Consider the following 13,913-nt stretch of genomic DNA (forward strand, 5'->3'; position numbering starts at 1 on the left):
AGCAGTCAGGCGTGACCTCACCAGACTCACCGCTCAGGCTTCTCCCAGTCATGGGTGCCACGTCCCAGGCACTCAGAAGCAGCACCCGGCTCAGGTCTTCCCTCAGCAGCAGGGACACAGCCGCCATGGTCTCTCCTCCGTGCAAACCGGGCTGGCTGACTTCAGGGCCAAGGTGTTAGGTGGGATCCACCTCAGAGGTGGAAAAGAGGAGAAGCTAGGGGTGATGATGGGAGGGGACTGCCTCCTCCTCCCTCTTTGTTCTTGCCCGTGGTTCCACCCTTCCTCCCTTCTGTTCAGTCCCAGAGCTGGATTAAGATCCCACAGGGCCCTACGCAAAATACCGCCTCAGGGTTACATATTAATGTATATGTGTATATAATTACATACAGTGTATACATTTCTCACACAGCTCTCCTCCCTCACTCAAATTTCCCTCCTTCTCACACATACTGTATCTACTCCCCTCAAACACACACAACGATCCCCCTCATTCAGACCCCACCAAAGCTCTCCCTCTTACACAGCTCACCTCCCCTTACACAGCTCACCCCCTCACTCAGCCTCCCCTCACACACAGCGCTCCCCTCTCACTCATATCTTCTACTTACTCAGATCTTCACACACACACACACACACACCTACTGATGAGCTGAGCCTGAAGTACATAAAGAGATCAGTGCATCCATACTGGGGGCAGGGTGTGGGCCGAGCCACAAGTGCCACTCTGTCCACACCATGCCTCCTGTCTGGAGGCACTCATCTCTTTATGTACTTCAGGCTCAGCTCGGCAGGTGCTTTGCCCTTCGCTGGATGGCTGATGTCCAGCGCCCAGGCCGGAGCAGGCACATGGAGTTGGTGCTCCACTAGAGCCACCCTCGCTATGCCTCTGGGTGCACTCTCAATAATTTTTAGCAGTTGGGTCCTATAGTTGGGTGAGTGACGTTATATGGTAAATTTAGTGGCTCTTGCAAAAGCCAGGCCAAGCAAATCCAAAACCGTACACTTTTACTGCTAAAGTTTAGAATGCTGGGATCTGTCCCGGCAGGGCTTCTGACCATATCGTGCACGCATACTGCAAGAGCTGTAGTGAAAGAAGAGATCTTCAGAAATCCATCTTTGGACTCCAATAGCTCGTTCCATGAAGTTTGCATCAGTTATTAGAGACAAATTTGAAACTGTGGGTTAAAATAGGAATGGCAGTGTGCTACGATGCTGACATTAATATAGAAAAATCTCCTGTGTTGGCTCCTTCATAAAAGGTTAAAAGAGCTAGTTTTGATGAAATCATGTGGAAAGTGTTGTTTCTGTATGGTCATCACAGCCAAAGAGCATGATAAATAAGCCATTAATACCCCTTTTTAGACAAAAATTACCCTAAAACCCAGCTTTAACCCGGCATTTGAGTGCCAGTTCGTTTGGCCAGCCCCACTATAGTAAAACCCTCTTCACACACAAAAGGAAATGACCACTTTCACACAGAAAAGCAAATACCGGGTTAAGCATTTCTACCCGGTAATTTGCTGATCAACATGGGTATTTTTTCAGTCTGAAAGGGTCAACCCGGGTCGAAAGTGTCAGGTCTATGACCCTGGTAAAAACCAGGGTAGAAGTCTAGGGAATTTCGACCCGGGTTGACCCTCTTACAGAGAAAAAAGGGCTTTACCGGGTAATTTGCTTTTCTGTGTGAAAGGGGTAATACTGTAGTCCACCCAGAGAATAGCAAAGATAACAATATCTATTACTAGTTGGTAATGCAGTGGAGGTGATATTTATTAGCATAGTAAGCGATGATAGTGTACTGGGTGACACAACCTGTTTGGGTTAATGTTGTTATCAAGAAATGCAAGCAGATGTGCTGGGAGCAGTAGTCCTCAATCAGAAAGTTAGACCAGGGTATAGAGCACTTTGACCAAGGTGCATGTAGTATTAACTATGTAACGCAGGTGTTGGTGCTGGTGGCGGTTAGTCCTCATGTGGTACAGCTTAACCAGCTCTTAGATTGACCAAATCAGGTAGAAGTAGCAAGTAGCATATGACACAGGGATATCTCTGGTGTAACAGTGGTATGCAGAATATATAAGTTACAGCAGCCTGGAGCTTAGGGTGTTGCTGGGCATTGTAGTGTACCAGGTGTGATTGAGGTAAATACACTGACGGATGTTAGCACTGGTGCCCTATGCACTAGCTGTGGTGATACAGTGTGCTTGGTGTTTGGCTCTGGACCTATGGTGTGACCTGATTTGTGTAAATGCACCTACGCTTCCTGGGGAGGCAGAAAACAAAAATGCAGAAATGGTGAAACCTTTTTTTTTTTTTTTTTAAGAAATACAAACATATTTAATTAAGCATGTTACCAAATGTTAGCCTTACCTCATTTTAAAAAAAAAATCTTACATTTAGTTAGATTTAGAAATTACAATAAAATAAAGTCATTACCGGTGTCATGCCAACTCAGAACGAAAAGCAAAAATTGCTCTGGTTATTGTGGTGCAAAATACCATTCTGGTTATAAAGGAGTTAAATATAGTTCTGTCAAACACAGAAGTCTCAGGTACTTTATATGATATGCAGTACCTATATTCTCCACTGCTCCTTATCATATACCTGGCTTGTCACCTCTATAGTAACTAGTTCCTCAGACAGCTGTCCAGTCTCATAGTCCTGACCTCCACATGCTGCTGATTTGCAGACACACAAGGAGCCCAGCATCATCCCCACCTCCCTCTGTTTAACCTTCTGTGTCCCAAACTGCAGCAATAAATTAAATTATCCCCTGCACTTCCAAATTGAGAATATTTAGCACCCAATGAGGGTTTGGGAGACACATCCAATCAGGAGCTGGGTTACAATCTGAATGCTGGTTTATATCTCAAGGCTTCTTCTTCCTTGGCGAGGAGTCAGTCATGTAAGGAGGCTGTGTGCTCCATCCCTCCTGGCTGTGTGTATTTGCACGGATGCATGCAGAGGAGATGCTAATTCCACAGAAAGACAAAGCAGAATTGGAGAAAAGGGGGCTGAGCAATTCATATCCATAGGAAATACAGAAGACCCTCTTCTCTCAGGTAACCTGGCAACACAGCATCAGCAATTCCATCCAGTTCTCCTTCCCTGCTCCCTGTCACCTCCAGCATCTGCAGGCAAAGCGCATCAAGGTGCCCAGGCTGGACCCATCAGCCGTGACAAATGCATTGCAATTAGCATCCCTCACAATCCCCAGGCCATAGATTAGACTTAAAAGTTCATCAGTTGTCTCTCTGCTGCTAATTACGCTGGGATGTCCTTTCCTGGGCTTTCATGCTGGATTATATCTGGGAGGTTTGCACTGTTCTTAGCAGTGGCTCCCTCTCCTGTAGTGTAACAAGGGGAATCTTATTACGGAAGGACATGAGAAGATTTATCTATTGCAAAGTGGTCCTGGCCACGTCTTTGGTGTGGGTGCTTGTGGACGCGTTCTTACTCCTCTACTTCAGTGAATGTAACAAATGTGATGACAGAAGGGACAGATCTCTGCTGCCTGCACTGAGGGGTAAGCCTAAACTCTACTACACTGTATGGGTAAGCCTAAACTCTGCTACACTGTATGGTAACATGCTGCCTGCACTGAGGGGTAAGCCTAAACTCTACTACACTGTATGGGTAAGCCTAAACTCTGCTACACTGTATAGTAACATGCTGCCTGCACTGAGGGGTAAACCTAAACTCTACTACACTGTATGGTGACATGCAGCCTGCACTGAGGGGTGAGCCTAAACTCTACTACACTGTATGGTGACATGCAGCCTGCACTGAGGGGTAAGCCTAACCTCTGCTACACTGTATGGTGACATGCAGCCTGCACTGAGGGGTAAGCCTAAACTCTGCTACACTGTATGGTGACATGCAGCCTGCACTGAGGGGTGAGCCTAAACTCTGCTACACTGTATGGTAACATGCTGCCTGCACTGAGGGGTGAGCCTAAACTCTACTACACTGTATGGTAACATGCTGCCTGCACTGAGGGGTAAGCCTAAACTCTGCTACACTGTATGGTGACATGCAGCCTGCACTGAGGGGTAAGCCTAAACTCTGCTACACTGTATGGTAACATGCTGCCTGCACTGAGGGGTAAGCCTAAACTCTGCTACACTGTATGGTGACATGCTGCCTGCACTGAGGGGTAAGCCTAAACTCTACTACACTGTATGGTAACATGCTGCCTGCACTGAGGGGTAAGTCTAAACTCTACTACACTGTATGGTGACATGCTGCCTGCATTGAGGGGTGAGCCTAAACTCTGCTACACTGTGTATGAGATGCTGCTTGCACTGAGGGGTTAGCCTAAACCCTGCTACACTGTATGGTAACATGCTGCCTGCACTGAGGGGTAAGCCTAAACTCTACTACACTGTATGGTAACATGCTGCCTGCACTGAGGGGTGAGCCTAACCTCTGCTACACTGTATGGGTGAGCCTAAACTCTGCTACACTGTATGGGGGAGCCTAAACTCTGCTACACTGTATGATAACATGCTGCCTGCACTGAGGGGTAAACCTAAACTCTGCTACACTGTATGGGTAAGCTTAAACTCTGCTACACTGTATGGTAACATGCTGCCTGCACTGAGGGGTGAGCCTAACCTCTGCTACACTGTATGGTAACATGCTGCCTGCACTGAGGGGTGAGCCTAACCTCTGCTACACTGTATGGTAACATGCTGCCTGCACTAAGGGGTGAGCCTAACCTCTGCTACAATGTATTGGTAAGCCTAAACTCTGCTACACTGTATGGGTGAGCCTAAACTTTGCTACACTGTATGGGTGAGCCTAAACTCTGCTACACTGTATGGTAACATGCTGCCTGCACTGAGGGGTGAGCCTAACCTCTGCTACACTGTATGGGTAAGTCTAAACTCTGCTACACTGTATGGGTGAGCCTAAACTTTACTACACTGTATGGGTGAGCCTAAACTTTGTTACACTGTATAGATGAGCCTAAACTCTGCTACACTGTATGGGTAAGTCTAAACTCTGCTACACTGTATGGGTGAGCCTAAACTTTGCTACACTGTATGGGTGAGCCTAAACTTTGTTACACTGTATAGGTGAGCCTAAACTCTGCTACACTGTATGGGTAAGTCTAAACTCTGCTACACTGTATGGGTGAGCCTAAACTTTGCTACACTGTATGGGTGAGCATAAACTCTGCTACACTGTATGGTGACATGCTGCCTGCACTGATGGATAATCCTAACCTCTGTTACATTGTTTGGTAACAAGCTACCTGCACTGAGGGGTGAGCCTAACCTCTACTATACTGTATCGTAACATGCTACCTCCACTGAGGGTTGAGCCTAACCTCTACTACACTATGGCAACATGCTCCTATACTGAGGGGTGAGCCTAACCTCTGTATGGCTACACTGATTGGTGACATGATGCATGCACTGAGGGGTGAGCCTAAACTCTGCTACACTGTATGGTGACATGATGCATGCACTGAGGGGTGAGCCTAAACTCTGCTACACTCTATGGTGATATGATGTCTGCACTGTGGGGTAAAGCCGCGTACACACTAGCCGATATAATGAACGATTGAACGATAACGATATCGTTCATTATATCGGCCAGTGTGTATGCCGTCAACGACAAGCGATGCGCGCTCCCGCTGGTCGTTGACGACATTGTTCATCGTCCGAACCTGCAGTCCAACCTGACAATATCATCAGGTTGTGCAGGTTCGGAGATGAGGGAGGGTGCCGGTACTGAATGATGTTGTTAACGATATTATTCAGTGTGAGCTCATTGTGTTTATCGACGTTGAGAACACCATTGTTTGGAAAATACTAAACGATATCGCTCAGTGAAGGTATTTATTGCAGTGATTCCCAAACGTTTTTGAACCAAGGCGCCCTAGAGTATCAGCATTGTTTTCACGGCACCCCTATGCCAAAAGTTTGAGAAATTCAGAAAAAAATTCAGATATGTGGTGGTGGATAGGTTTGCGCTTCTGTTTGTCTACATTTTTACATTGCATTGACCACAAATATTTTGATTTGGTGCTGGACCACCAATCTGAGGCACCCCTGCAAGTGTCCCAAGGCACCCCAGGGTGCCACGGCGCATAGGTTGGTAACCACTGCTTTAGTGTGTACGGGCCTTAAGCTTAAACTCTGCTACACTGTATGGTAACATGCCGCCTGCACTGAGGAGTGAGCTTAAACTCTGCTACACTGTATAGTGACATAGGGGTCTATTTACTAAGCCGTGTTAGGAGAAAGAGTGAAAAGTGATAAGAATGTGATAAGGTGCCAGCCAATCAACTCCCAACTGTCATCTCACAGGCTGTGTTTGAAAAATTACAGTTGGGAGCTGATTGGCTGGCACCTTATCACTTTCTTATCACTTTTCACTCTGTCTCCTAACACTGCTTAGTAAATAGACCCCATGATGCCTGCACTGAAGGGTGAGCCTAAACTCTGCTACACTGTATGGTGACATGCTGCCTGCACTGAGGGATGAGCCTAAACTCTGCTACACTGTATGGTAACAAGCTGTCTGCACTGAAGGGTGAGCCTAAACTCTGCTACACTGTATGGTGACATGCTGCCTGCACTGAGGGGTGAGCCTAACCTCTGCTACACTGTATGGTGACATGCTGCCTGCACTGAGGGGTGAGCCTAACCTCTGCTACACTGTATGGTAACATGCTGCCTGCACTGAGGGGTGAGCCTAAACTCTGCTACACTGTATGGTGACATGCTGCCTGCACTGAGGGGTGAGCCTAACCTCTGCTACACTGTATGGTAACATGCTGCCTGCACTGAGGGGTGAGCCTAACCTCTGCTACACTGTATGGTGACATGCTGCCTACACTGAGGGGTGAGCCTAACCTCTGCTACACTGTATGGTAACATGCTGCCTACACTGAGGGGTGAGCCTAAACTCTGCTACACTGTATGGTAACATGCTGCCTGCACTGAGGGGTGAGCCTAAACTCTGCTACACTGTATGGTGACATGCTGCCTGCACTGAGGGGTGAGCCTAACCTCTGCTACACTGTATGGTGACATGCTGCCTACACTGAGGGGTGAGCCTAACCTCTGCTACACTGTATGGTAACATGCTGCCTACACTGAGGGGTGAGCCTAAACTCTGCTACACTGTATGGTGACATGCTGCCTGCACTGAAGGGTGAGCCTCAACTCCCCTGCTCCGCCCACTTAGACTGCCCCCCCCTCCCTGCTGCACCGACCTGGCAGCCCTCTCCCGGAGGTGGCTGCCAGAATGTCGGTAAGTATGGGACACACTGCATCAGCTGCAGGTGACATCGGACAAACATATAAATAAGGAACTGTGCTAGACCAATCACCATATATACTCAATTATTAAATCAAATTAAATGATTAATTCAGGCATATAATATAATAATCACATTAATGCATGGGTCCCAGCATAATAAAAACATAGACATTAGTCATCTCAAACATCAATATAAATCTAAAATAACAACCTTTCCTAAAGTGAAAGACAGTTGCTTAAAAGATAAAGAGTCTCAATGACAAAAATGAATGATCCAAAAAATCCTCTAATGTGGAATATGTTGTGACAAAGTTCCGATTTTGTTGCAGAGAGATGATACAATATTGTGAAATAGCTTTCCTAAAAATGTGCAACAATGTCTCTGTTAATAACAGTGGTGGTGTTCACATAAATTCCATGAGTGATTGCCTTAATAAACTGTGTAAACAAAACGCTGCTTACAAATGCAGCATATGTGGTGGAACTTATTGAGCCCTTCCAATTGTGCTGTGGCTCACACTCAAGTCCGTGCTGGATGCCGATACCTCCGTACACCCCGTCTGATGAGACCGGCGTCTCTATCCGGCGGGGAGCGGTGTCCGTTGGACAAATGTGCAGCCGGAACTCCCGTCTCTCCTGTGGGTACTGTGGGAGAGCGGGCAGGTAGCTATGAACGTAGCTTCTGTGTCCACTTGTTGTAGCCGCAGTCAGCGGTAAGATGGTTCCACACAAAAGGCATACAGTAAGCGGGTAGTACAGGCTTCCTTTCTGGGTCCCTGTAGTAGATGGTAATGAAACAATAGAGGATTGTGCAGTTTTCCTTCTTACTAACGCGTTTCTTTACGCCCTGGTAATTTCGTCCCTGCTGCACTGATCCTGACAACACTCTCCCGGAGGTAGCAGCCAGAATGTCGGTAAGTATGGGACACACTGCATCAGCTGCAGGTGACATTGGACAAAGAATGTAACTGTGTGGAATGCAGATGTTTTTATTATACAGCTTGAATGCCTGAAATATACTCTGCAAGTTTGTGGTTAACAATATGTATATCACTATATATTCATCCATCTCTAAGTATATAACTTCAATATTGATGACTATATGAATACATCTGGGCTTTGGTAAAGTGGATTCTATGGTGGACAATTTTGCAACATGTGTTAAGATTCGTATTTGTGCTCCAATGTGATGCTTTCATAAGGTGATGAAGTTACAGTACCTTTCTAGAATGAACATTAACAGCAGTGCTTTGTGCAGGAGACAGACTTGTGTTTCTTTATAATGCTGGAGTAAAAGTTGTTTCCAAGGTGTGTCTGTGCTGATGTTTGTATAAATTGGTTCTCATTGGTTCCTGTAGTTATCTTAAAAAGTACAGTACATATGTACATGACACTGTAACTTGAAGTTAGTTGCAGTTGGTGTTGTATTTAAGTCACCCATAGTTTTATTATTTTCACACCACTCTTCAGTTTAACTTAAATAATAAATACTGTAAAGACACGGACAACTGCATACATTGGAAAAAAGAGGTCACAGCCAAATCTATTAAGATCCAATTAGAATTGTCAAATTAAGCCTGGTAGCGAAAAAGCAGTGCTACCTCGGGCACAGCCCATATAAAGATTTATTTACCAAAATGGGGTGGAGTTTCCACCCCATGCGTAAACCATATTGGGTAGTACCACCTTCCCTTAACTAGCACAGTGCTGGTCCCTCCCTAGGATGGAGACCTGATCCTCCCCTAAAGTAGTGACCAACTCGCCTCACTTAAAGAGGAAATGCTAGCCAAGCTCTGCTGCGCTATATTGAGCCACCGAGGAGCACTGCTTTCCGCCAGCCGCGCCTCTCCTGCTGGAAGTAAAAACATAATAATACATTACAACAATAGATATTGGTGCAAACCGATTGACGAATATATCGGGTGAGTGGGTGGGATCACAAACTGGAAAGAGGAAGTTGACTCCTCCTCCAGCCTTAACATAATACAGCTAAAACCCACCTAAACGGAGCAGCTAATAGGCCAACTACCATTCATTGACAACTCACAACAACCAGTTATAAAATATCAACACAAAACCAGCTCTAACTAGTACTGTTCCAATAAAAAACAAGGTGCTTACATCCTCTCAAACTTATGCAAGCTTTCGAGTATTTTTACTAGCCCAACATATATAATTGTAATAGTCTTAGATAGTCTTGTAATAGTTAGATATAAGGTCCTAAGGCTTGTGCGGTAGTATAAAAATTAAGGCGCCCAAACATATATGACTGATTGCCTCAATTCCCTGATCCCCTGACGCCTGGGTCGGGGCATCGGGAGAATCCAACATGTTAGATTTCCCTGGTTTGCCGATCCCGACCAAAAAATGATCATGATCGGCGAGCCTGGGAATTTTAACATGCAGAATTTCCCGATTCCCCGACGGATCGGCGATCATCGATGTCCGCCCATCAGCTGTTGCGATTGTCGATCGGCAGATCCTATGGGCGTCGGGGGATCGGGGAATTGCGGCGCTGATGTATGGCTCGCTGCACTGTACTGTAGGTTGTTCATCATAGAGAAAAAATAGTTAGAAAAACATGGAAATGTAGAAAGGTGACTTTTACTCCTGTTTTATTTTTGTAGATCTGAAGTTTTCTGTTCAATCAGAAAATGTTTAATTCATTCTTTGTATGCTGCTATATTTTTCAAAAAGTCTATAGGGGAGGTGTATCAAGCCTTGGAGACAGAAAAAGTGGAGAAGTTGCCAAAACCAACCAATCAGCTTCTAACTATCATTTTATAGACTGTGCTAGAAAAATGACAGAACCTGATTGGTTGCTTTGGACAATTATTCCAATTTATCTCTCTCTAAAGGGGAATATTTATCACATTCCGCATTGTTATTGCAGATGTGATAAATATTTTCTCGCAATTTCACTATTGTTCTCTTTCTAGGAGATGGGCTCTGAGCCTGTCCTGGCAAACATCGGGGGCCGATTGAGAGGGATCTCTCTCTGAAAAAAATTGCGACATAGTAACCCATAGGGTACTATTGGTTAATGACTGGAGATGGCGTTATCCTATAGGGGCCAAACTCTTGAATGCTTCACATTCCAGACCTTGGTAAATCCGGCAGCAAAACAGTTCTGTAGAAACCTATAGGAGCTGCATCTGCGGACAAAAATGGAGGGACTGAGGCAATTATCTCACCATAGTACATCTGGGTGGTCCGTAATATTTGCGGGTACCCCCGAAAACGGCTTTTATGTTATATGTAATGTAATGTTTTATGTTATATGTAATGTAATGTTTTATGTAATGTTTGATGTTAAATATACAAAACGAGAGCATAACATATCATCTCATCTAGGCAGAAGCAGGTAGTCGGCGGCACTTGATGCATAAATAAAGACTCTCCAGGCAGGGTAAGTTACCAACGTTTCAATACATGAAGTATTTTCGTCAGGGTGCAAGACACATATAAGCAAGACTTACCAGCTTAAATCCCCCTCCGGACTGACCATGGTGCAGAGGGGCTGGCGGGTCCCGGCAAATGTTGTGACGTCATCTGCGGCGCGGAGGTCCAGACATGGGATCTCCTACAAGTGCAGTGATTGGTAAATACGTTGTTAGGATACAATCAAGGTATAAACAAATACTGAACTTTCAACTGGATATACAGGGAAATCTCTAATAAATGGTCCACATACTAACAACAAAACAGAGGGGGCGTGGCTATACTGAAGATACCGTGCACTATACATATAAATCAGCCCAAACATTTACACTGATAAATAAACACAATGTAATAATTTACATATATCGACAAACAGGAATATACAAGTACCTGCCATATATGCCGCAACAAAGGTGCCAAATGATTAATGATAAAAGATGTAATAACAGATTCAAAGAGAAATTCTACTCAAAACAGCGTATAGCTGCATAAGTGATGATTCCATATTGTATAGACTAGATGCTTTAACTGTAAACAGGAAAGGTGCGTTCGCAATGTGAATGCACACATTTAAATAGCACCGCTGAAATTAGCAACTGCGGTGTGTTCGTCTAAGCAGAATTGCGATCCGTAGTGAATCAGGCTCTATGCCCACCGGCAGTGTGCCCGGCTGCCTTGGCGGGCACCTGCATTGATACATTCACACTTATATTGGAGGAGTGCTGCCTGTGCTATTCTTTTATATCATCTAGGCAGAAATGTATATTTTTGTTGCCGTTGGATATAAAATGGCTTAGCGTCGCTCAGTGTATTAGATATCATTAAAGAACAGAGCAATATTGTATCAAATCTAATAGCAATGGAAATAACCTTGCCTAGATGAGTTAATGATCTTAATGCCAAAAACAAAAGCAAGCCAGAAGGACAATTACATGAGTACATGTGCAAACCCATACACTATACTCTTTAAAAGGCCTAAATGTGCGTGAACTATGTAAGCAGTTAGTAAAAGTTGCAGGATTCCATATAAAAAAACACTTTAATAAAGCTTGCCTCCCAATGTTTACACATACAGAATCAACATGATATAAACCATGCTCCTGATCCACTCAATCCTTACCCCAGTCTTCACAGAAACTTGCACTTTTGAATGAAGCCCCTCCCACTTTCATGTAAACTCCACCCCTTTTAAAGGTCCACAACTAGGAGCTCTCCCACAGTAGGCAGGTGAGAATAAAATAAAGCCTATAAAGGCATCTATGACAGCTGAAAAATAAAGGTTCCTGCACCTTTTGTGTCAATCATTATTTTATTTTAAATTCATTTACAGCACTCTCTTTGATATACACCATGCCAGTCATACGCGGTTGATTGAATCTGAAACTTACAGGGGTATTCAATATGGAGCGAAAAGTCAGTTTTTGCGATAATTTCGCACTGATGACATAATTTTCGCTGGTTTTGGTTTTACATCGTATTCAATTTCAAAGACTTTTCGCAGTTTCGAAAAGTCTTTGAAAAAAACGGCGATAACTTTTCACCACTGAATAGGTGGCGAAAAAAAGTGCAGAATTGGGGTTTAGGAGTGCAGGCATAAAAAAAATTGCCTGCATCCCTGGGAATGACATTTTAAAATAAACTGTGTCAAAAAAAGTTTTTAAAAAAAAAGGGACACCCCAAAAAAATTATTCCAAATTTGGGGTGAAAAAAAGTGAAAAAAGTATTTAAAAATAGGGAAATAGGTTCAGGGCTATTCTGCAAGTATGCGGCAGGTGTTTTCTAGAATAGGCTATCAGCGGCAGGTGCATATTTGCAGAATTTTTAAATAAAGACTTTAGGTACTTAAAAATATGCTAGTACCCATTTTCATGTACCCCAAATTTGATGGGACCACTTAAAAAAACAAAAAAAATAACCTGTGCTCTTCTGCAACACTTCTTCAATGTCGGGAAAAAAACACCTGCTGTGGCTATTTAAAACCCCGACTTTCATTTGCAGGCTAAAACGGGGGTACCCATAGTGATCCCCCATGTTTTTACAGCTTTAGGGGGGTCCTACAATTTTTTCCAGGTAAATTTCATATTTTTTCGCAGATCCCACTTCACAGGTTCCCGTTTTTGTAGCTTTTATATTGGATACGGGGATAAAGCGGGCGCGCGCCCGATACTTTATCCCTAGGAAAATCTCCGATGTGGAGCGAAAAGTCCAGAATGGACTTTTCGCTCCCATATTGAATACCCCTGTTAGACTGAACCTGACCAGATTCTTTGCCTGGAGCTGTCAACTTCTGCATCAAGCAACCTCCTCCGCACAACTCAGGGAGGTTTCGCAGAGCGAGCAGCAGGGCATCAGAGGGCAAAGGATGTGCAGGCTTTCATATTCTAAAAAGTTTTTGTTTCTTTTCTGGTTTCACTTACATATGTGAACAGACCTTTTCTGTCCTGGCATGCATTAACATAAATCATTGCAACAGGCTGATGGAGGGAAAACTCTGGCAGAACTGCCTTGTGCCTGTTCCTGCCTTAAGGGGTCCATACATCAGCAATCGATTGGGGCAGTTCTCCGTTCTGCCAGGGCCGGATTGACAATGGGGCGGGTGGAGCTACAGCTCCAAGCCCTCCCATGCAAATAGGCCCACACCTCACAAAGATCTGAAGACAGTCACAGTGTTGATAGGAAATATAAAATTTTCCTGTCAACATTATCAGTACCAGCGGCCGCCCGCAGCCCTGCCGATTCATACACCACCTCCACCCTTGGGAGAACTTTTCCATGCTTTGGCAGCGCAGTGAAGCACAGAACCTCCCTGCTGCTGCTGCGCGGCACATAACTCCCTCCCCAGTTACACCACGTGTGATGTTGCGCAGTGTTGCTTCACATAAGTGCTGCCGGGCGCAGGGTCTCACGTGGGCACAACTGCAACTAATGTCCAGTCCACTGACCTGACCTGCGGTCCCCGCTCTGTTCCACTTCCTGGCAGAGTGTGAGCAGAGAGAAGACCCGCGGTGCAGCGCAGCTATCTACAGATACGATGAGACTGGAGGAGGATTTGAGAAGACAGAAGAATACAAAGAGTGAAGAAGGTAAGTGAACTAATGGGGTGGAGGGAGCAGAACGTAAACAAGGGTGGGGAGAACACCATAAAGGACAAAGAGGCAGGGGAGGGGAAGAGAGGGCCTGATTCAGAGCTGAAC

The 13,913-nt window shown here is 44.9% G+C and overlaps 1 protein-coding gene across 2 annotated transcripts in view; it reads left to right on the forward strand.

Annotated features, from left to right (window-relative positions):
* The first annotated feature begins 2,900 nt into the window (after positions 1-2,900).
* Positions 2,901-13,913, forward strand: part of GALNT13 (polypeptide N-acetylgalactosaminyltransferase 13) — a 531,019-nt gene continuing 520,006 nt past the window's right edge. For both annotated transcript variants that reach the window (XM_088462019.1, XM_088462018.1), the window contains exon 1: positions 2,901-3,526. In XM_088462019.1, the coding sequence (XP_088318145.1) occupies positions 3,295-3,526 (232 nt within the window). In that variant the 5' untranslated portion in view covers positions 2,901-3,294. The remainder of the gene's footprint in view (positions 3,527-13,913) is intronic.

This window comes from Taudactylus pleione, unplaced genomic scaffold (genome assembly GCF_031769625.1).
Source record: "Taudactylus pleione unplaced genomic scaffold, aTauple2 ptg001137l, whole genome shotgun sequence".
In the NCBI taxonomy this organism is placed as follows: Eukaryota; Metazoa; Chordata; class Amphibia; order Anura; family Myobatrachidae; genus Taudactylus; species Taudactylus pleione.